This window comes from Oryza sativa, chromosome 3 (genome assembly GCF_034140825.1).
Source record: "Oryza sativa Japonica Group chromosome 3, ASM3414082v1".
Classification (NCBI taxonomy): Eukaryota; Viridiplantae; Streptophyta; class Magnoliopsida; order Poales; family Poaceae; genus Oryza; species Oryza sativa.
The window spans coordinates 7,953,525-7,977,627 of NC_089037.1; the positions used below are offsets into that span (position 1 = coordinate 7,953,525).

Consider the following 24,103-nt stretch of genomic DNA (forward strand, 5'->3'; position numbering starts at 1 on the left):
CATGGTGGTACTATACTAAGAGCAGACTGCTTGAAAGGACCATTCTAAGAAGCCCACTAGTTGCTGACTTTTACCCTATTATCGTCTCTGAAAATATGATAAGACCGGGCGGTAACGATGTTTTAATTTAGAGAATGCAATGCAACCGGCTTGAATTTGCAGTAGGGGTAAATTGATCCGATTTTTACTGAAGGGCTAGTAGTAGAACGCAAGATCTGATAGCTGAACCGGTTCGATTTTGTGGTACGGACTGGTTAGCTGAACTCTTAATCCAACACCGGCAAACGCTCCAAAGAGCAATTTTGACATTTTAACCCTTTTATAGAACTTATTTTATAATTAAACTGTGGTAACTATATTAAAAAATAGACCAAACATCGCCAAGAAGTTAGGTGCTAAGGACGAACTTGTCAACAGCAGGTTACCTAACACTGAACTTCAACGGTTTAACGACGAGATTGTTGGCGCTGCTTCCACGGATTAAATAAATGGGGGGCTCCTAGCTGTAAGCGCTGCTAGCGAGCACTCCCCTCCCCCCTCTTAAGCCTTAATTACATATCTATTAGTTAATATATACTTAACACTAATTATAGAAATTAGAAAAGATTCTAGAGAATTTTTTGGAAATTTTTTTACTAACAGATTGAAAATTTTTAAGTTAGATTCGAAAACTTTTGATTTAAGTTTTAAATTTTAAAGTCAAATTTTGAAAATTTTCAACTCAGATTTGAAAACTTTTAACTCGAGATTTGAAAACTTTCAACTCAGATTCGAAAACTTTCAAGTCCAGATTTGAAAATTTTGAAAACTTCCAATTTGAGGTTTGAAAATTTTCAACTCGAGATTCGAAAACTTTCAAGTCCAGATTTGAAAATTTTGAAAAACTTTTAAATCAAGATTTGAAAACTTTCAAGTCGAGATTTAAAAACTTTCAAGTTCAAATTTGAAAAAATTTCAACTCAAAATTTAAAAACTTTCAAACTCAAAACATACTTAAAAAGATTAAAAATAATAATAAAAAAGGTGAAAAGAAAAAACGAAAAAAAAAATCGGTAAAAAAATGAAAAGAAAAGCGTGGGAGGAGGCGGCGCGCGCCAGCGGGCCGGCGCTGGGCCTTCTGCTCCCGAAACGCGCGCCGCTGGCGCTCACGCGAATTAGCGATTCCGATGGAAATGAGCTTGGTGCGGATGCGGTGGTAGCTCCTGCCATTTATCGTGCTTTTAACCCAAAGTTCGAATCTTTGCAGTGTGTAGAAACACAAGAAGTACCAAAACCATTGTATCATGCTTAGAACAGAAGGTCTTTGGTTTTATAAGAACATTTGACGGTGGATGCTCAGCGCTAAGACACCTAGGGTTGACATGGTGGACCTCGGCGCCTCGGGATTTGACACTGAGATGAAGGGTTATTTTTGTTAAATTTTTTACCACGATCTAGCTGTAAAATATGTTGTACAAAAGTGTCAAAATGTCAAATTTTCAGCCAAAGAGCGGTAAGAAGTTGGTGCGGCCGGTTAGTTGCTGCCTCCTTGGCACGCTTCTTCCGTTTGCCGCAAGTAAGCTGCTGATCGCAATCGAGGAATCCTGTACTTCCCATCAACGAATAAAAGAGTCCTCCTTGGCTACATGCATACTACTGTCGGTCAGGCGCACGCGGCTTCGTCAAAAGAAAGCATGACATGAAGCATCCACCAAAGGCATACTACCCTGTATGAGAGATAGTAGAAAATTAAAAAGGCCGAGACGGCCCAAAAGATTCGCGAAGACATGGCAACAACCGAACCGGAGCCCTTTTGGCAAAAAGCCTGCCCTAATTACCGTGTTTGGTGGACACCACATCATTGTCGTGCTCCCCTTGCTTGCTCTCTCCGAATCATTCCAAGTGTGCAGCCGATCCAGGCTTACATATGCTGCTGTTTGATGCAGGCGCCCGCGGCGTGGCGCTCGCTGATGATGAGCTCTAGCCCTCTAGCTGCTCGATCGATCGATCGATCGCTCATCGTCTTTCTCCTTCCGGTCCGCGTCACTGACAGGCAATGGTACCTGCTCGACTCTCGAGGCCGGGTCCGGAGGTAGGCTTTGTTTAGTTCCAAATTATTTTTAAAAAACTTTCAACTTTTTCATCACATCAAAACTTTTATACACATATAAATTTCTAATTTTTTCGTCACAACGTCTCAATTTTAACCAAATTTTTAATTTTAGCGTGAACTAAACATACCCGACCCGTAGTATCTCTGCTAAAACCGTCGCTGTTTCAGCAGACGTTTCGATGGACACGCACAGGATTGACAGGAGACAGATCGATGGACACCGGCGGGTACGGGAGATTCCTGCTGCCAGATGAGGTCATTTTCACGGGGCAATAGCAACGCGATGGGCCATCGCCCATCGGGCACCGGCTAACTGATCGACGATTTCGATCGACTATACGTACAGCACGTTGATTCGCACCAAACTACGATCGAGTGCAGGAGAAAACGCCGGAACGCATGACACGCACGATGGCCGGCATCGGCATGATAAACGACGGCATGGACCGGCACGCCGCCTGGACGGGATGAGAATTAGCAAAGGGTGGTTGGTTGGGCAGTGTTAATACGCTCGTATGAATCGCCAATTCCGGTGTACGTGTATGCACGTCGCGGCACGTACAGCTGATTGCTGCAGGTTTCGTGCATCGGATTGAATTACGCCACGACGACGACGGCAGCAGCGGCAATATATGGACGGCCCAACCACCCCCTGCCTTTGTCTTCCTCCATGCTTTGTCAAAGCGGCATCCGCGTCTTGCTAGCACACGATGGACAACACGACAAGCGTGGGCTGAGGAGATACATCATACATAGCTCTCGACTCTCAAAATCCTACCCTAGCCTATGCTCTCTTTTTTTTCCTTGAGGAAATAACCTATACTCTTGCTGTGTTTAGTTCAGCGCAAAGTTTAGATTTTGATTAAAATTGGAAATAATGTGACTGAAAATTGTATATATATGACAGGTTGATATGATAAAAAAGGATTGAAGTTTAGATCCAAACTTTGGACAGCCTCTATCTCTAAAAAAATGTGCAGGCCAAGCAGAAAGATAAACGAACGTTCGAACAAGTGCGATGATTGCCCTGCGTTCGAACTCTCTAGCCTCATCTAAAAGAACTCTGCACTGTCTGCATTTATCATATATCTGTAGTCTCTTCACTGATTCTTGTAGTTATAGTATGGTTGCAGCTCGATCCTACCAATCGTCACCCAAGTTTTTGAAGGAAGGATCGAGGCCTTCAGAACGGAATAGATGCATCCCTTCATGCCGAAGAGAGCAGCATCAATCATCTGGCAAAGAAAAGAAAAGAATCTCACACGTTCAACAGGGAGGGAAAGAATATTTGAGTCGACGAGTGAACAACAAACAAGAGAAGAAGAAACGGATGGATGAACAGAGAAAACAAACTCGATCCCGAACAAAAACCAGACGCGTTAATTACAAAACAAGAGTTAACAGTCTCAAGCTCGGTATATGTACAGATGCATAACTAGCTAGTTACTAACCGGCAAGCAAATCAAGCAGCGTATAACCCCACGTACGTACGCATAATAGGCGTGCGGATATCAAAGACGACGAGTAGCAGTAGAATCAATGATCAGGGCTTCCACATGTCCTGGAAGGTGGAGTGGAAGGAGGCGAGGACGAGGAGGAGCAGGACGACCATGGCGACGCCCCATGGGGAGCTCCCCTCGGCGGGGCCCGGGTCGTAGCGGTTCCAGCGGCGCTCGGTTGGGTAGAAGCTGAAGTAGCCGTCGAAGGTGTCGACGGAGGAGATCCAGCGGATGAGGAGGACGAGCGCGACGGGGACGAGCAGCAGCGCCCAGCTGAGCTGCTCCGCCGCCTCCTCCATGAAGTCCTCGTACGTGAAGAACCACGACACCCCCAGCAGCAGCATCACCATGAGCAGGATCAGGATCACCGGGTACGGCAGCGGCGACAGCGTGAACGCCTCCACCACCGACGACGTCTCCCCCCTCTGGTACGCCATCGCCGCCGTGCTCTCTCTCTCTCGCTCGGTCTCGCTCTCGCTAGGTGGTTCTTGATGAAATCGCTGGAAGTAGGGGAAAGCGAGCGAGGCCGAGGCGCGGGGTGATAGGGGCGGGTAACTACCAGCGCGTAGTGGTAGTGGTGGGCTAGTGGCCACCGCGCGCGCGGGCGCGAGGAGATGATGAAATGGGTTATTCGCGGGCGCGTGTGCGTGACGAATCGAGGGCTCGCGCGCGCGTGGAGCGGAGCGGTGGACTCGCGCGGCCGCGGAGCGGCGGGTAGAGTAGAAACGTACTAGAGGTGGAAGCAGAGAACGTCTGTGTCACACTGTCACTGACTCGCTGTGCGAATTTAATTAGACGTTGCAGAGCAGTTTCTTGACCAATGAAACGACGACATCAAGTCATCAAACCGGTTTGAGAGCGGTTCACGTTTGGAATCCGCCGTGGATAGCAACGTGTGAAGTGGAGGGAAAGACACGTAAATTAAGGGGGGAGAGCCATCTCAGTAGTCAACAGACGACACGGCTGGTGGGGGCTCGCGCGGCAGCCCAATAATCGAATGCCAGATTGTGGATCACGCTAATTAAGCTCAGCCCTTAATTTTGGCCTAAAGGAGTAAAGGTGAGGGAAAGCGAGACTCAGCTCCGGATCTTCTGCACCTGCAACACAACAGAGTGCCTTTCATTGCCTACAACTCTACAAGCCTAAATAGCATCACCAATAGTCCACCAATAATCTATCTCTAAAAATTAATTTTTGGGTATTCTGAACTGAAAATAGGTGATGAAAAAACCCCTCCCTTCAAAAGATAGCCTAAATTTATTCCAAAAACGAAAAGTGGGTTCTTATGTTAAATTTCCAATAGAAATTCTAGTTTTGTTTTTCCTTTCCCGTGCGCAGGAGATCGCAATCTCCCACGCGCGACCTGCCTCGACGCCGCCCACGCGTGGGGAAGGAGAGGAGAAACGCGTGGGAAAGAGAATTGAGAGTCATTCTCTCGCCCTCAAATACATGCACCTAGAAAACTGGAGATGGGAACTCCAAAACGTCCGGAGCTCTTTTGGGAATCTGTTGCCCCAAATTTTTTTTAACCAAAATCCTAAAAAATTAGGATTGGGAATGGAATAGATAGACTGTTGGTGATGCTCTAAGGGGAATGCTTGACCACATCACCAAGAATCCACTTCCTCAGTCAAATGATATAGGAGTATTGTAGCTGGTTGGCATATACTAGATTTTTTTTTGACCGCTCAAAAAAGAATTTTATTTTTGAGATGTTATTATCTGGATACGAAACTTTGCTGGACTGTGCCAGTATGGTTCAACATTTTATTGATTTTGATGGGGAATAAGTTCACTTTAACTCCCTTAACTAATGGTTAAATCTGATTCATATCCCTAAACCATAATACCGGATATTTTGACCCTTCAATTATTAAAACCGATGCAATTTGACTCCCTCGGCGGTTTTGAAAGACGATTTCGCTGACGTGGTGCCTACGTGGCAGTGTTGACCTGGTCTTCATCCCACGTGACATTGACGTGGCAATTAGGTGGCATTAGAATTAAAAACATATATATGGGACCTATTTATCACTCACACAAAAAAAATATATGGGACCCACTGAACATGTGGCCCAACATATCATCCATCTCCCTCTCTTTCCCTTCTTTCTCCTCCCTTTCTCTTTCCCTTCTCTCTCTTTCTCTCCCCATTCTCTTCCCCTTCAGGCGGCGGCAGGCAGTGACGGCAGGAGCGGCGACAGCTCGCCTCGTTGTGCTCGTCTGATCTATGGCATGTGTGGATGTGAAGATGCAATGGAATTGTGGAAAGGACACGTTATTCGACGCCGTCCCCATGCTGTCCTAGGCGCGGGACCTCCGGTCACTCGTGTTGCTGGCCGGCCTCCTCTCGTCGTCGCCGACCCCCATCTTCGTGGTCTCCAAGCTGCGCCTCTCGCTCAAGGCCCCCGACCACCACGTCATCTCCTTCCTGCGACGGTTACCCGCCGCCTTCGTGGAGTCAGTCGGGGCGAAGCACAACCACCCCTAGTTCCGCCTCTCGGGCTCCGCGGCCCGTATCTTGCAGGAGGAACGGGAGGTCTTTGCTGCGCGGCGTGCAAACATCACCTCCCGCCTCCTCCTTATGACCCCGCGCCGCCACGTTCTTCCGCTTGCGCCACGATACCCCACTCCCGGTCAAAGGGGAAGAGAGAGAGAGAGAAAGAGATAGATAGATAAGGGAGCGAAAGTGAGGAGGAAGAAGGGTTGGAGAGAGAGAGAGAGGGGAGGAAATCTGCGACTCTACCTCTCAGCCCGGCGCCGCTGTCGCTAGTGGTGGGGATGAGAGGCTCCCTGTGGTCGTGTACTTCCATGGCGAGGGTTCGTGATTGGGTCGGTCGCGTCATCTGCGTACCTCCGCCTCAACGATCTCGTCGCCACTTGCCCCGTCATCGCTGTCTCTATCGACTATCGTCTTGCCCCAGAGCACTCGGCTAGGTGCTCTCCGCTGTCGACTCGTGACTCGGCTGGTCGCAACACCGCTGAGCTACTCCTCTACCTCCGCTGTCGTCCGAGGCTATCGTCGGGGGTGGAGAAGGGAGAGGGGAGAGGGGAGAGGTGGCACCGCCGAGCTCTCGCCCGCCCGTCGCCGTCACTCTTCTCGTCTCTAACCTCCTCGGCTGCGGCCATTGCCGCCAGCCATGGGGCGCGCCACCACTACTCCAGCCCCCACCCGCCACCACCTGCGAAGCGCTCGTAAGTGTTATGGATAAGACATACCTAATGATTTTGGGTTAGGCTCTGCGGGGTCCACCATATACCAAGTCTATATGGAGTCATGCCTCATATACGGAAGGTATTCCCAAATAAGGAAGTAGAAGGAGAGTCCTGCATGGAAATTATAAGGATTACTCGGATTGTATCCATAATTGTCTCCCTAGTTCTATTTGGACTAGGGGATATCTGGGGGTATAAATACAAGACCCCTTAGGAGGAGAGGGGAGGCTCAGTCAGAATAGACACCAATACACACCGCCAGACATCGATATCAGAGATAAGCCTAGACATACCCAATCTGGTGCCACAGAGGCCGACAAGAGGGATCTAGCGCTATGTCTGATCTCGCCGAGTTTGTATTCGAGGATGAAGACTACCTCGTCGTTGACTATGTGTGGTGTTCCATGCCGCTAAGTCGATGATGACTAGATAGGTTATCAGAAATATTGTACTTGTATGATTTTGATGAATAAGAGTAACACTGGCTTCGACCAACTGGAGTAGGGCTATTATCTTACGGATAAGGGGCCCGAACATGTATAAAATCCTTGTCTCCGTCTCTTTTATCTCAATCTCGCATATACCATGGTACCAACGATCCCCATACTCTGTAAATATCGTGGTCGCGATCTACTCCGTCGACAACGCCGCCACCGTCCGAGGCTATCGCCTAGGGTGGAGAAGGGAGAGGGGAGAGATGGTGCTGCCGTGCCGAGCTCTTGCCCGCTCGCCGCCACCACCACCGCCGATGAGCCTTGGTTCTGTCGAAAGGAGAGAGAGAGGGGATAGAGAGGGAGGAACAATAAGTGAAGCTGTGAAGAATGATTGTGGGACCCACATGTCAGTGGGTCCCACAATATTTTTGAATGATATATGGATCCCACATTTTTTTCTAGTTTTAATGCTATATAAATGCCACGTTGTGCGAAGACCAAGTCAACACTGCACGTAGGTGCTATGTTAATGAAACCGTCCTCCAAAACCGTCATGGGAGTCAAATAATATCGGTTTTAATAGTTAAGGATCAAGATATCATGAATAGGGATTAGATTCGACCACCAGTCAAGGGAGTCAAAACTTATTCCTTTTGATGAAAGCATATCCGGATATGGGCCACAAGGGTAACTAGTGGGAGAACTTTCCCAGGAGAGGCCCATGTTACCTAACGCTTCGTGTAGGACCTAAACAGAATGCAGCCCAATAAAGTAGCAGCCTGAGCGTTCTGAGCCCAAATACCCGTAAAGCCAGGGGTCTCCTCGTCACGCTCGGCCTTGCGGTCTCGCTTCTCCCCCAATTCCAGCCGCGAAAAATCCGAAAACCCTCGCCCCCACCCTAGCGATGGCCGGAGAAGACGCCGCCGCCGCCGCTTCCGCTGGCGCCGCAGCGGTCCAGAGGCGCCCGAAGGTGGTGGAAGAAGACGACGATGAAGACGATTTCGTGCCGCTCTCGCATGCCCGGGGAAGGAAGAAAGCGAGCGGTGCGGCCGCCCCCAAGTATAAAGAGGAGGAGGAGGAAGACGAGGATGACGATGAAGAGGACAACGTGCCGCTCGCGGTTTCTCGGGCCAAGAAGGCGGGCAATGCGGGTGCCTCCAAGGCCAAGAAGGACGAGGACGACAGCGGCGACGATGACGACGACTACCACGTGCCGCTCTCGCGGTCCAATAAGGTTCGATCCGGTCCTTTCTTGATGGATAGAGATATTAGTGCAGCCCCCTTGATTGTTTTGATGTTTTGTGATAATTGCAGTCTTTTGCGGGACATTGTGCGCAACTTAGGATTTTTGTGTCCTAATTATTAGTACTATCTTGTTCTAGGGTTTCCTTCGATTTGGAAATCTCCTGTAGTATTGGTTTTTAGTTACTACATTAAATGTTTCGAAATAGAACGATATGCACAGCTGCACTAGCATGATGTGTACTCCCTTGATGATGATCAAGTTACATTTTGGATTTGAAGCATGCATTCTGTCCTACCTTTTATCAGTACGAGATCTGCCTTCTGGTTGGATGTTCTTTAGTCCACTGATTTGCCTATAAATTCTTCTGAAGTTATGTATAAGATCGCATCATTATTGTGTCTTGTAGGGAAAAGAGAAGCAGAAAAGCACCGTTAAGGCTAAGGTTAAGAAGGAAGAAACCGATTCCGATGATGAACGCAAGGTTGCAATTATTCTTCTATTTGATCCAGCTTAATTTTCCTTTGTTCTGTTGTTGAGGTTAGAACATGTGAAAATTTCAGCCAAAGGCGCAGAAGAAAAGTTCAGCTGTGACCAAGACCTCCAAGGTTAAGAAAATAAAAGATGAGGATCTGGAAATCGATACCAAGGTAGGTATTCAATCTATTGATTTAAGCTTCTTTTGCTTGGTTTCTAAGTTAGTTTCTTTACTTGGCGAATGATGAAAACTTGAAAAGAAAATAAAGAAGGGTGCTGCCACTAGAAAGGGAGATGCAGAGAAGGTGAAGAAAGAGAAAAAGGTGTATGATTTGCCAGGGCAGAAGCATGATCCTCCTCAAGAAGTATGGCCATTCTAACATTTTCCAAACTTTGTTGGTTCTAATTTTTTTCATACAGAAATTTTTAGTTTTTATTTCACTGCAGAGGGATCCACTGAGGATATTCTATGAATCGCTCTATGAGCAGGTGCCCACTAGTGAAATGGCTGCAATCTGGTAAGACTTATGTCTATGCGATATGAAATTATTTCGATTAATCACTAGCCAACCAGGTGTAGCCTTAGCTTGTTTGGGTCACTTCGATGATGCTTAGACACCACTTTGAAGAATGGATACAAGATTTACTAGGTATTTGTAGATATCATTGTGGATTTTGATTTTGATTTATACTTGTTATTACAGTTACTACATGGTTAGCATATAACATTTCCCTTATCTTCATGCCTGATAATGTAATATGGTGCTTGAGGAACTTTTAAGAGTGCCAAATAGTTAAACTACTTCTGAATGCAAACAATCATGTTCTATAATTTGCTAAACCCTTATCCTCATGCAGTGATTTTTGTTCGATCTCTTCTTGTTTACACCAAATAGGCTCATGATTCACTATTTCAACCAATCTTTTCCGTTTTCAGATGGTTCCCAGTGGTGTCCTTATCTAATCATTTTCTCAGCAGTTAGCACAGCACAAAATTGTTTCATCTGTTACTGTACAGCCCAGTCATAACAAACCCAAACTTAACATTGACTACATAGTATTAACTGGTCAGGTGCCAGTTTTCAAACCCTAGTCACTTGTTAAATTATTGTTCAATGTACAAAATTTGAAGCATAGACTTTCCTCTTATTTAAGGAAATTAATCTCTTCAATGACCATTTGGATGTGTATAGGTTGATGGAATGGGGTTTACTCCCAGTGGATGTGGCTCAAAAGGTCTTTGAGAAGAAACAGGGCCAGAAACTGAAGTCGCCAGTGAAAACAACCTCTGCAAAGAGAAGGCCAGACACTCCAACCAAAAAGCCACAGTTGTCATCTGCTACAAAAACCAACTCAGCCGTAAAGGATTCTGGAAAAACTACCGCGCAGAAGAAGAGGAGGGCAAGCAGTGACACAGATGATGACGATGATGACTTCATTGTTTCTAAGACGAAGACCAAAATGCAAAAGATGAATAGCTAGGGGTATCATCCTTGGCATAATTGCTGAATCAGGGTAACCTTAGGAAAAGATGAGAGATTTTCCCTTTCCATGTACTGACATGCATGAGCATCTGGATACTGAAGTGAAGGAATGCACTGCTTAGAAGTTCCACCTGTTGCTTAGTTCTGGAATGACAATGGTTTTCCTGACCAGAATGAAGGGAAAATGTTTCAAATTATTCAGTTTGGTATCTTTTTCATGACGTTTTTGCATTTCTTTTCAAATTATATGTTGAGGCTAACTTGCTAATTTCCGTAGTTATATTGCAAGCAAAGCTTCCTGATTGACAGCAGTAACATGTTTGCAAAATTATTCCTGAACCTGTGATTTATCACAATCTCAATTCTTACATCAAAACTGATATAGATCCAACGAAAACCTCGAAAGAGCCGTAAAAGCCACAGTGAGCGAACATTGTCGTTTCTTTCTTCATTTGAACAGGTGGAATAACAGAACTTGAGTAACTAAATAGTAAACCTTATCATTAGAGAGCTGAACAGTTCCTGGAGAATAAACAGTCCCCCAATGAATGCAAACTGCAAAATAGTTGCATTTGCCATTGATCAATCTGTATAGCTTGAAAGCCTTATTCCAAACTTATACATCAATCAGGCTAGCAAGACTGACGGAAGTGTTCTTTACATCTCGTCAGGTTGTAGCCAGTCTATACATGCCCCCGCAGTGCTTGATCAGACAAAAAAGCAACATCACAGGCACTGCTTACAGATAGACCACTGTCAAGCACATTAACATTCATATATGGTTTAATTTATTCACTCGGCGATGATTTCACTGGAGGCGAGGATAAAATTGCGGATGAACTGAACAATGGCTCGTGAACTACGGTGCTGTTCGAGACGAAAATCGGCTGTCTGTTCAGCTGCATCATCACTGCCCTAAGGATATCTGTCAGTAGTTTCTTGAACCCGGCCTCGTCTACCGCTGTTCTTTCATCAGCATTAACTGTCTTGAGCGCCTCATTCACCACGGCATCCACCTGAGATATTCCACAAATACCATGGTTGTGTTATTGACTAAAAAAATTGAGATGCAAAGCTAGTAAAGGTTGGGGCTTTTACCTGATTAACGGCACCGTAAGGTGGTAAGCCTGCTGCATCTGCCATCTTATCGAGTGCGGCTATCAGGCACTCCCTGGATCCTTTGTTCTTATGCTCTATGAGTACATCTTTCCAGACAGAATCCAACAACTGGCATACAAACAAAGTGATGCACCATAGATCAGTATTGTCATTGACCAATAACCTGTATAAAAAGTTAAGAACCTAAGGATGAACCACAGTTTAGCATACCTTGTCCAGCTCGAATTTGTTGTCCAGCAGCCTCTTGACACAACTACCGTCGAATGTGTTCTCGGTGTGTGCGACAATCACAGGCTGCTCCTGAAGCCTTTCAGCGATGTTGCTCAGGAGCTTCTTGAGCTGTTCTAAGAAGATATCTTGCGAGGCCGGTTGCTCAAGCTGGCCGGCAGGGAGTTTCTGCAATGCCGGCTCTATGATGTTCTCTGCAACCTGTTAATGCCACACAGATATATTTTCTCAATAACAATCCCCACGATTCGATTGATACGTACAGCTACATTTTGTCATGATTAATATCACCATGGAAGCATCCAGTTGACTTACCCAAGGGTCAGAAGCTGGTGGCATTCCGTTGTCGACATTCAGCAGCTGAAGAGCAGCTAGCAGGCACTGACGCAGAGACATGTCTTCAGAACCTATCTTTGAGAAGATGGCAGCAGCTTCTGGCTCATACCTGGGGCTGTCAACAAAGTCCCTCAGGTCCTCGCCGTCGATGCGCAGTATAACGATCGGGTCCCTCTTGAGGCCAGCCGCCATGCCGAGGAGGATATCGGACAGGACCTCCTGGAACTCTGTCCTGCTCACCTCCTCTTTCTTCCCATGAGTGAGCTCGCTGATTGCCTGCATGCATGTCAGGTTTGTGAACTAGTACAGAAGAATGCCTGGCCACTAGTTCACTACCACTAATCGATGAACAGAACAAACAAATAGGCCGACAAATCTGGACTTTTATCTCCGTAGAACCAGTGGTTGCCATCGGCAGAAGATGCTGCTAGTGGATTATTCAAGAAATATCAGACATGGCAAAAAGAAAAGAACATGATTTGCCAGAATGCTATTTGCATAGTTGCATTGGTGTTCCTGTCTGAAGTAGGACTCAGCAACTACGATGTGAAAGCCGGCATAAGAAAGTTTTAACAAATTGGCTGGGAGCCTGGGACACAAGAATTTCTGTCATTGCTTCAGAAAGATATTGGAAGTTTGGACTGTGACGTTTTAGGTTCTCCAATGGCAAGCTTAACTCTGGTTCAGGGCATCTTGACATGGACCTGTGGGCAAGCCCTCATCCTGCATTGCATGGTAAAGTCTCTTTTCTGCCAATCTGGAATTCAGGCTGACAAACGCTTTAGTACTGAGGCAGATTAGATATCAATAAAAATCTAGGCTGTTACCATATGATCGATCTGCTAAATACACCAGCCACAGTTTTTCTATCCTCATTTTCTTTTGCGATAAGACCATGTCTCTTTCAGGTTGTCTGATAAATACTAGTACTCCTTGCAATAATTGAGCAATTATTTCTAGGAAAGCAATAATACTATGATTCAATAATTGACACGTCTACTTGTCAAAAACAGTTTCTACTCGACAAATTACAAAGATTTGCTCAAGAACCGCATTACATGCCAACTATACAAGGTGCATATGTATTCACATATGTACGATTCATTAATACCAAACTCAGGAGAACAGACTTACATAAAGGTACTTGCTTCGTTTTAAATTACTTGCCGTTTTAGCTTTGTCCTAAATCAAAGGTGAATACCTTTGACCATTAATTTATAAAAATTCATGTTAATATAGTTTAACGTAATAAGATTACGTTTTTAAGATGCACCATGAGAAATGCTTTCATAACATACAATTTACGTGTTGTTAAATGGGAGTACCTATACATCTTTCAAAAGATTTTTATGATCGTATCACACAGATTTTTAATCTTTGGATTAAAATCCGATAGATTTAATAAAAAGCAAAAAACAATTAAGAAACACCATAATGGACACTAAATTACCATATCCTCAAGAAAAAGACCAAATCCAATACAAAATTTAAAATTTACATGCGAAGATTCAAAAATTACAGTGTAACTTACAAAAGTTACAGTGTAAGTTTCATAAATTACACTGTAACTTACAAGAAAATGCACTGTAAATTTGAGTGAGAAAATCAAGTGAGAGATAAGAAAAAAACTTTCAAGTGAGATATAGCAAAATCGTTGTTAAATTGCACAAATTACTAGAAATTGATGTCAACGATTTACTAAGTGTTTGACTTAGAAGGACAGGAGCAAGATGGTAATAACTTCCCTACTAGTTGTGCAACTGTTAGCATTCTTCATTGAGGTTCTAAGTTTGAACTGATTACTGAGAACTTTGATACTAGAAGCAGCACCCAAAAAATGTCTAGTGTTGTTTTTCTCAACGCGCAAGGCTTAATTAAGTTGTTAACGAGATAGTAAAACCAATCTGTTTTTCTCGAAAGAAGTGTCTGGCGGCTGGCCGGCGCAGCATTCTGAACGATTTTTTTTTTCGCCGGGCAGCACTACGAAGAATTTTCCAGCGTTCTGTACCTCGGAGTAGATGTGGTCGGCGTTGGGCGAAGACCCGCGCGCCGGCAGCCCGAGCGCGGCGCCGATGCCCTCCACCGCCGGCTGCAGCTCACGCACGGACAGCCTGCCGTCGCCGTCGGCGTCGAGCTCCCGGAACTTGCTCTCCGCGAACATCCCGAACGCCTCCCTGTCCTCCACCAGCTCCCGTATCTCCGACCCGTCCACCACCACCTTCTGCCCCTCCCCCTCCTCCCCTCCGCCGCCGCCGCCTTCTCCCCGCGCCTTCCTCCTCCTCCTCCTCCCGAACCAGCTCCTCGTCCTCTCCATCCGCCGCACCTATATATACACACACCCTCCTCCTCCTCGACGGAGAAAAAGTTGCGTCGCACTTGCACCGGTCTCGTGACGCCTCCGCCTTTCTCTTCCACTAGCCAGCTAGTACGTAGGTCGCTTTGCGTCTTGGCGTTTGGTTGCGTTGCCGCCGTTGCGAAGACGGGGAGGAGGAGGAATACTGGAAGAGAGGGGGAATAAAAGCAGGGAACGGAAAGGCACCGGCCCGGGGGGGAAAGGGTCGGGGATCACGTCGGCGTCGGCGGCTGGATGAGTGGGATGACGCGCGCGTCGTGGGACACGTGTGGGACGGAAGGAAGGACGGCGCCCCACTTGCTCTCTCGCCCCCCACCTCCGACGACGTGCTCGGCCGGCCACCGTACGCACGTAGCAATCCTTTCCCGCGCGATGTGATCGTGACGACGACGACTACTACATAGTAGCCGGGTAATTAATCAACTATAATCACGCGCGCACTTAGTATTTACGCGGGAAAACCTAAAGCGGCTATAGGCGTTTTTGTTTGGTGATTCGTCATTGGTAGTAAGGAAGGGAAGGGGCCTTTGATTTGAAGGAAAACACAGTAATTTTGGAGGATTTCAATTCTATAGAAAAATTTCGTATAAAATCCTTTGAAGGAAATGATTGAATCATATCCAATCCTTTGAAATTCTTATGGAATGAAAAATCCTATAGAGATTTGGAGGAAATTTTAACAAGATCGAGCTTCAACCTCTTGGTAACTTTCCTTTAAGTCTATCTCTCTTATCTAATTCCTACGTTTTTTCTACGGTTCATTCAAATGGTCATTCATGTGTTTTTCCTACATTTTGCAATCCTTTGTTTTACACTTACATTCCTATTAAAATAACTAGGAAGGTGGCCCGCGCGTATGCGCGGGCACTTATATTATTGAAAGGTAAGATTATTGTTTGTTTAAAAATTTTGTGAAATAGATTTAGGGCAAACTAAAGTTTGGATAATGTAATTTTATAATAATTTAAGGGTTCTATTTTTCTTAAGGTATCTTAGAAAACCATTCACGAACTCTTGAGTAGGAGATGGATTTAGTACTTAACAACTTTTGAATCATGTTTTTTTTTCTCGAGTAAATAAGGAACTATTGGTAGTTAATTATCATACAGTCCATCTATATACATACCGTGTAGTATGGCCGCAAATGAAAAATGCGAGTGCAAGATACTCAAAATTCTTTTTATTAAATCATCTCATGAAGGCACATGATACAGTAATAAAGGGAGGGAAGCATATGCATGGGAAAAAAGAAGAAAGAGAAAAATGAAAAAAGGGAGGGGAGGCGTACGAACCCGCGCACGTAGGTGCGCACATATGCTGAGGTGGGACCCCGTAATATTTAGTTTGTTCTAAGATCAATTTAATCTAACAGTTTATAATATTGGACCTACCGATTTAAGTGAAAATTAAGTAATAGATAATTTGATTTTTTTTCTTAGAATTTCTAATATTTGCCCTAATTTATTAGAGCACCACGTGGCAGCTTGAGAGCATTTTAAGGAATTTTAAATGACTAATTAGAATATTAACCGCGCAATATATATGTATAGGACATATGGTAATATTTGTTCCAGCTTCGTCCATGTTTATATACATGTAGAGAGAAATTAATTTTGTAGCTAATAGCAATTAATTTTGACATATATTTACAATTGGTCAGAGTAACTCTTACATATTCATCTTATGACTTCGATGATCCATTGATCACCAATTTACTAATCACCATGACTTGCATGAAAAAAATGTAGTAAGGTTTAGGATAGCAGAAATTGATGATTTATATAATTTATGTGATAGCTATTTGAGGGTATAAACGAATGAATTGACTTCTAAAAAGTTAAAATGTTGTTTAAAGAAGACATCATTTAGAATCTTAGAAAGTGTGCAAACAAAAATCCAAAATATGGAATCGGGAAAATAATTAATCGCTGCATCATACCTTTAATTTTCTTTTCATGTTATTAACAAAATTAATCATATCCATATATGATTTGATATGTGACAAAACGGTAGCGCTACATCGATTGTGATCACCTTAGATGTCTCAGACACTACGCTTTGTTACACGTGCGAAAGGGAAAGGTGAAGACATACATTGTGCAGCGGGCAAAAAGAGAATTTCGGACGCTTTATTTATTAGCAAACAATAGATCCGATGATTATAATAATATGTCCACCAGTTCTAGTGTAAGTGTAAATTAGTTAATATAGATTTTAAATTGTTATTTTAATGGGTACACAATATAATGGTGTAGACCTTACTTTGAAACAGTGCATTACTTGAGAATAATAGACCAATGTAATAAAAAGTAGATCTGATGATTTATATAATGGGGCCATCAGTTTTAGTGCACGTATAAATTAGTTAATATAGATATTGTTTATTCCATAGGTACCTGATATAATTGTGTAAAATTTATTTTAAAATAGTGCATTAGTTGAAAATAATAGTACAAAGTAAAAAGTACACCGGTTTAAGTTATATGATGGTAGATTCTTTATTTGTAAAATTATGATTAATTATTTAAAAATATATCCATTATATATATAAATGGAAAAAGAAGAAAAAAGAAAAAAAGGAAAAAGGGGGGGGGGGGAAGGAGGCGTACGTATGTACGTACGTATATACTACACCTGCCAATGTACGGAAGAGGACATGATATAATTGTGTAAAATTTATTTTAAAATAGTGCATTATTTGAAAATAATAATACAAAGTAAAAAGTACACCGGTTTAAGTTATATGATGGTAGATTCTTTATTTGTAAAATTATGATTAATTATTTAAAAATATATCCATTATATATATAAATGGAAAAAAGAAGAAAAAAAGAAAAAAAAAGGAAAAGGGGGGGAGGAGGCGTACGTATGTACGTACGTATATACTACACCTGCCAATGTGCGGGAAGAGGATAGTTGGGACCCATGGTATTTAATTTGTTTTAAGATCAATTTTATCTAACGGTGTATAATATTGGACCCACCAATTTAAGTGAAAATCAAGCGATAGATGTTTTACTTTTTTTTTAGAATTTCTAGGATTTTCTCTATTTTATTAGAGTGCCACGTGGTGGCTTAAGAGTGTTTGTAGTAAGTTTAATGGACTTTTAGTATATAACTAGGAAGGAAGCCCGCGCAACTGCGCCGGCAAGAATGTTAAAAGAAGTCATATATCACCATATTCACTATAAAGACCATAGATTACTTTAATTATAATCATAAAAGTAATATGTATACCGTCAAATAGGCAAATGATATTCAAACAAAAGTTACTTTATCTCGGTTATACATATACTTATCTATCACCACTACATATTACCATTGTCTTAAAGGTATGTGCTCTTTTAATAGATGGAACCGTATTTATACTTAAAAATAAACCTAATATATCAATAATATAATAAAGAATCCATCTTCACTTCACAGTATCCATGTCTTACTTATTACTCCCCCCGTCCCAAAATATAATAACTTATAGCCTATGGAATTTGTCCTAAAATATAACAACTTCTCCACCAACATTCTCTTCTCAACTAATCACAACCCTCCACCATTCAATTTTCCTACCTACCTTCACTTCTCCTCCAATCACAACACCCTCCCCCCCATTTAATCCTATCAACTTTCTTAATAACCATGTCCAACTCTAAAAATGCTTATATTCTAGGATGGAGGGAGTAGATATGTAATCCTGATCTCCTGTACACGTATGCTGCAAAATCTCCTATATGTATAGAAACCTCTCTCCTAATCTCTCCTAAAAATATCTCTTGTATTTATAGAAACCTCTCTGTCCTAATATCCATATATGTACGCCATAAAATACATATTGTTCACCAAAAAAACCTCCATACATGCGAGCAAGATACTTACCGAGCCCGTCCTACTCCATGACACTAATGTCATCTACTAAACTATGTATGAATATTGAAAAATATCACTTTTATCAATTAATATGATAAAATCACTAAAATTATATATAAATGTTCCTCTAACGCATCAAGCATAGCATAGCCCATCATGGTTTTCTTCTCTTATGCCTTAAACCATGGGTTTCGCATCGACGTTGCCATACCCCTTAAGATCAGTGTGGGGGCACAATTTCAACATTCATTGTCATTACAATCATAAAGGATTGCATCAGTAACTAAGCCAACTGAGCTCTATTAACAACAGTGACCTCTCACTGGACCATCACCTTAGCAATATTGTCATAGTATTTACAATATCGTAGCATGCCCTGTCCTCCATACTTTGCGCCCTTTAGGGAATAACATAGAGAAAATAGAGGTAATGAAAATAGTTCTTTTTAAGTTTTGAATCGATTTGTGGTATAGAGTAGGCACGGTGTTTTTATGGTATTAATCAGTACTACTAAATTTTAGTGGTACAAATATAATTTTCTCTTTTAAAACTTAGCAGAGTTGATCATTCGACACTAATTCAGAAAATCTAATAGCTTTAGTGGTGAGAACCACGTGGAAAAATATTTGCGCAAGTAATAATTCTTTGCAAATATATGATTTTACATGGGCCTTGATATTATTTTCCTTGTATTATTATAGATCTTCCTCACCTATACATGTTCATGAGATAATATATGATAGAATAATCTGTGTTGTTAAATTTATTTATGCTAATTGTTAAGACTATTTAAATGAGAATGACATGAAAAGGGATAGAATATGTTCCATGTGAACTTTTTTAATAAAAATGTAGTTCACATATTTATATATTTCTTTAAAAAGATTAGCGATCAAAGTCAGTAAATGAATATAGTACCGCTGCCAGTTAAAAAGATTATTTGGATGCGAAAGACATAATAAAAGGATTATAATATTATAATATTGTTCCATGTGATAGTATTTTATTCAAATATAGTTAAATGGGATGTAGTATTTTTTTTAATTCATAAATCCTGGTTAACTATCATATAAACATGAGCGAAAGGAGCTACGGAGGAGGGGCTGGTCTAACTGTATGTATTACATACAAACATAAAAATATTTTAATTATTAATTTGAGAATTAGGAGTGAAGGATTGGTAGGATTTTTATCGTACTTATGTTTTTTTTCTAGTGAATAGTAATATGTGGTAAGTACATACTCCCTTAGTAAAATAAAATCCAATCTTAAGGATAAATCTTAGGATTAGGTTATTTTGGGCACAGGGTTTATGTATTATTTTTTTCTCTTATAGGAATACGTTTAAAGAGGTGAGTTAAAATATATATGCGTGAGGTGAGTTAACATATGAGTATGGCATGCTTCAAAAGGAAACTAATCCACGATTGTGTTTTATATAGTGAATAAAAGTACTTGAGAAAAAGAAAGGTAAAAATCTGTTATAGGTGGGCTTATACGTACGTACATGCCGTATGATTGTTTTTTATGTGCGTGCATACTCAGTGAGAGATATTAGTCAGTTTTAGGAGGGAGGGGTTAATTACTCGATAGATCTAATCTAGTGGTTGATAATAACGGATCCACCAATTTAAATGAAAATTGATGGTTGGATGTTTTGTTTTTTTCTTAGGATTTATATGATTTTCTCTATTTATTAGAGCGCCACGTAGCGGTGTAGGAGCATTTGTAGAATACCACGTGACGCTTTGAGAGTATTTCTAAAAAGTTTGATGAACTTTTAGTATATAATAGATAGATATTCTTTTTCTATTTTTACGTTTTCTCACTCCTTCAATTAAAAGGTGTACTAATTGTTGTGGTGTTGGGTTGGGTTGCTTCTCCGGTGGGAGAAGGCATCATGGTCGGTGCGTGTCACGTCGAGATGATGGCGAAAAAAGGGACGACCAGTTGTGTCAACAGCTGCAAAGATTGGTACTACTACTACGAAAAAGTTTTCTTGGATGAGATAATGTAGGGGTTGACAAGATGATGGACCGCAAGCTTCTCATAGCCTTTCCTCTGCTTTGGCAATTAACACCTGCTCTAAATCATTTAGCTTCTAGTACTACTAAAGTCTAAAGGGGATCTTGGTTGCTCATGTTTGTTCTGATGAAGTCCTCTAATCTTGTAGGCCTGACGTTCCTCTTTAATAGCAGTTTTTGGATTAGTGTGAACAAGTACTTGGTTTGGCTCTATGCTTTTCCTGAAAGTATCTGTCTGATAAGTAGCATCAACCACTCCATCAAGCCCTGATGGATTCATACAAAATACTCTATTGTTTCCACATGTGACGTATTACCTTTGAACGCGTGTCAGCGCCGTGAGGTGTACAGGTGGAGGATCCCAATGGCCCATGGGTACAATATGGCCTGGTTTAGTTCCAAAAATATAATCTTTGACACATGCATGGATCATTAAATATAGATAAAAATAAAAATTAATCGCACAGTTTGCATGGAAATCGCGAGACGAATTTTTTGAGCCTAATTAGTTCATGATTAGCCATAAATGCTACATTAACCCACATGTACTAATGATGGCTTAATTAGGCTCAAAAGATTCGTCTCGCGGTTTTCAGGTAAGTTATGAAATTAGTTTTTTTATTCATGTCCGAAAACTCCTTTCGACATCCGGTCAAACATCCGATATGACATCTACAAATTTTCTTTTCGCGAAGGGCCTGTGTTCGACCTAGGACTGAAAACGGGGCGGGTATTTCCCGACCGCCCGCCCGGCCACATTATTTCGGGTCAAATTCGGGTCGAGAATTCGGGTACCCGGACCCTTACACGGATACAGGGTTCGAATACGGGTAATTTTTTGCGGATATGAAATCGGGTTCGGGAGAGCGGTATCCGACGGATACGGATTATCCGGGAAATTATGCGGGTATTACCCGATAATCTATCCGTATATTACCCGGATAGATGGACAGCAGCCCAACAGGCAAGCGCCCAACAGGCCAACACAACAGGCAACAGCCAGCCCACATCCAAAAGGCCCACCAAACAAAGTGCCAAGCACAAACCCTAGCCTTCACTTCACAGTTCAGATTAGGGCAGAACGCAGGCAGGCAAACAGCCAGGCAGCACTGCGCCGCACGCCGCATGCGTGCATCCAGGCTCCAGCACCGCCGCCGTGCCTTCGCAGTTCGCCGACCACCAAGTGGCTACGCGGCCACGCCCACCGACCACCGGCCGCTGTCGCACGTCGCCGCGTGGGTGTGCGACAAGCCGACGACCGTCAGACTGCCGCCGCGCCGACCACCACCGCAAGGCCCCGCCTGGCCCCTTGCCTCTTTTGGCTCCTCAACGCCGAGAGCCGAAGGACGTCGCGCCACCTCGTCATCTTCTTGGGTAGTCAAGTCAACACTCAGCGACTCATCCAGCCATCCAGGTTAGCCAAAGTTTCAGTTTTTCATTGCCCTTTCTCAACATCACGTTAGAACTTGGAAGGATTTTTTTTTCTTATTTTACTTTTGCTGTTTGGCTGTAGGATTAGGATAGAATGGCTAGTGGTGATGCAAACACTAGTATGTGTGCAAGCACAGGTGCATCTCCGGCTGGTACCGTAGCTGTTGGTACTGGTCACTCGGCATTGGCACCAAATGCATTGGTACTAAATGATGCAACCACAGCCACTGGAGGTGGAGGTGGAAGTTCAGAACTTGTTGTTATTCCCGATGAAGAAGATGGAGAATTCACAGGAGAAGTTGAACCGGTAGCAAAGAGGCAGAAGAAGTGTACCTCGAAGGTTTGGGACTATTTCATTAAGTACACTGACAAGGCCAAGAACAAAGTTACTGGTGTGGAAGAGCAACAACGTAAAGCAAAATGCAAAAAATGTGGTAGAGTGTTTGGAGCAGAGACAGTAAATGGCACAAAACACTTATGGAATCATTTGAATCGTATTCACTCATTGAAACAAGGCCAGCAAGAACTTCAGGTGAAGGGTGAAGTTCAGACTTTCAGGTATGATCCTGAAGTAAGCTTGGAAAAGTGGTATATAGCTGTTATTATGCATGAATATCCATTTTCTATGGTTGATCATGTGTATTTCAATGAGTTCATCCACTCTCTTCGGCCTAGTTTTGAATTCAAGTGTCGCATTACCACTAGTAAAGCTATATTAGAGATATTTGAAGTTAGAAAGAGAATTTTGTATGATGAGCTGAAATCTGTTTCTAGTCGAATTTCTACAACCATGGATATGTGGACATCAAATCAGAACAAAGCTTATATGTGCATCACTGCTCATTGGATTGATGAAAATTGGCTGATGCAAAAGAGAATTCTTAAGTTCATTCATATAGATGGGAAACATACAGGAACAAGGCTAGCAAATGCATTTGTCAAGGGAGTAATGTCTATGAATATTGAGAAAAAATTATTTGCTCTCACACTAGACAATGCTTCATCAAATGATAAATGTGCTAGAGAAGTTGTGATAGAGCTTAACAACCTGTTTAACATCAGTAAGGTCCCTCCATTGATGTGTGATGGTGCTTTCTTTCATGTGAGATGTTTATGTCACATATTAAATCTTGTGGCTCAAGATGGATTGAAAATCATTGCACATACAATTCAGAATATTAGGACTACTATTGGTATTGTGAAGAATTCTACGTTGCAATGGGAGGAATTTCAAAAGTGTGCTGTAGAATGTGACTTGAACAACAATTCTAGGCTACCCCTTGATGTGCCTACAAGGTGGAACTCTATATATGACATGTTGAAACAAGCTATTTACTACAGGGGTGCTTTTGAAAGGCTTTTATTCTTAGATGAGGATAGATATCAAAAGTGTGCATCAAGTGCTGAAGAATGGGGTATGGCAGAATCACTATGCAATTGTTTGGAGAAATTCAATGATGCCACATTGTTATTTTCCGGTTGTCTATATCCAACTGCAAACTTGTTTTGGTGGAAGTTTTGTGAGATTAAGTTAGCACTTCGAGAATGGTGTGCAAGTGCTGATGTCTCCATTGCTTCTATGGCTGTGGCCATGCAACTCAAATATGACAAATATTGGGACAAGTCCAACCTAGCTCTTGCTGTGGCTTGCTTTCTTGATCCTAGATACAAGCAAAAGCTAATGATTTTTTTTCTACAGAAGATTTACCCTGACAAGTATGAAGAGGAATTTAAGCGTGTCTTGGCTGCTATCGATAAATTTTTCCGGGCTTACAAGAGTTGTGTTGCAAGGTCTTCGAAACCTACCGCTGCAGGATCAAGTGAAAATTCTCAGCCACATGGTAATACTTCTTTGGGTCACAATGAAATCGAGAAATTCTTGTATGATGATGCAGCTGCAAATAAAGAAGACGATATAAATGAATTGGATGTCTACATGAAAGAGAAGCCAATTCGTTGGGTTGATCCAACAGGTGAAGGTGTAGAATTTGACATACTGGCATGGTGGAAGAACAACCAAATGACCTTTCCTATCCTCTCAACACTCGCGCGTGATGTAATGGCTGTTCAAATCTCTACCGTTGCTTCAGAGTCAGCGTTTAGTGCTGGTGGTCGTGTTGTTGGTCCTTTTCGCAGTTCTCTACATCCTGAGATGATTGAGGCTCTAGTTTGTACCAAGGATTGGATAAGAGCATCTAGAAAAGGTAACTGCTTGTTTATCTTCATTTCGCTATTTATATAATCTGCCATTTCTAGACTGTGTTTATATTTTGTCAATTTTATTTACAGGACCATTTAAGGAG

The 24,103-nt window shown here is 42.5% G+C and overlaps 3 protein-coding genes across 3 annotated transcripts; 1 reads left to right on the top strand and 2 right to left on the bottom strand.

Moving 5' to 3' along the window:
• Window positions 1–3,454: 3,454 nt before the first annotated feature.
• Window positions 3,455–4,182, bottom strand: LOC9272607 (uncharacterized). The gene has a single exon (XM_015773064.3). It carries the CDS (start codon window positions 4,026–4,028, stop codon window positions 3,636–3,638), a length of 393 nt encoding a protein of 130 aa, XP_015628550.1. The 5' UTR covers window positions 4,029–4,182; the 3' UTR covers window positions 3,455–3,635.
• A 3,898-nt stretch (window positions 4,183–8,080) lies between these two features.
• Window positions 8,081–10,642, top strand: LOC4332261 (uncharacterized). Its single transcript, XM_015776439.3, has 6 exons — window positions 8,081–8,475; window positions 8,894–8,968; window positions 9,048–9,134; window positions 9,222–9,326; window positions 9,409–9,479; window positions 10,155–10,642. Exons 1-6 carry the CDS (start codon window positions 8,146–8,148, stop codon window positions 10,441–10,443), a joined length of 957 nt encoding a protein of 318 aa, XP_015631925.1. The 5' UTR covers window positions 8,081–8,145; the 3' UTR covers window positions 10,444–10,642.
• Window positions 10,643–10,990: 348 nt separating this feature from the next.
• On the bottom strand, window positions 10,991–14,665 carry LOC9270827 (uncharacterized). Its single transcript, XM_015776438.3, has 5 exons — window positions 14,137–14,665; window positions 12,108–12,404; window positions 11,775–11,993; window positions 11,544–11,672; window positions 10,991–11,461 (listed from the first exon to the last, which is right to left on the bottom strand). The coding sequence occupies exons 1-5, from the start codon at window positions 14,440–14,442 to the stop codon at window positions 11,234–11,236; spliced, it is 1,179 nt and encodes a 392-aa protein (XP_015631924.1). The 5' UTR covers window positions 14,443–14,665; the 3' UTR covers window positions 10,991–11,233.
• Window positions 14,666–24,103: the final 9,438 nt, after the last annotated feature.

Bases quoted from the DNA above. Each gene is read 5' to 3' on its own strand.
- LOC9272607 (XM_015773064.3), bottom strand. From the start codon at position 4,028: ATGGCGTACCAGAGGGGGGAGACGTCGTCGGTGGTGGAGGCGTTCACG.
- LOC4332261 (XM_015776439.3), top strand. From the start codon at position 8,146: ATGGCCGGAGAAGACGCCGCCGCCGCCGCTTCCGCTGGCGCCGCAGCG. The intron at 8,969-9,047 runs GTTGCAATTATT...TGAAAATTTCAG, and splicing joins ATTCCGATGATGAACGCAAG to CCAAAGGCGCAGAAGAAAAG. The intron at 9,327-9,408 runs GTATGGCCATTC...ATTTCACTGCAG, and splicing joins AGCATGATCCTCCTCAAGAA to AGGGATCCACTGAGGATATT.
- LOC9270827 (XM_015776438.3), bottom strand. From the start codon at position 14,442: ATGGAGAGGACGAGGAGCTGGTTCGGGAGGAGGAGGAGGAGGAAGGCG. The intron at 11,673-11,774 runs GTATGCTAAACT...TTTGTATGCCAG, and splicing joins ACAAATTCGAGCTGGACAAG to TTGTTGGATTCTGTCTGGAA. The intron at 11,462-11,543 runs GTAAAAGCCCCA...GGAATATCTCAG, and splicing joins CTTACGGTGCCGTTAATCAG to GTGGATGCCGTGGTGAATGA.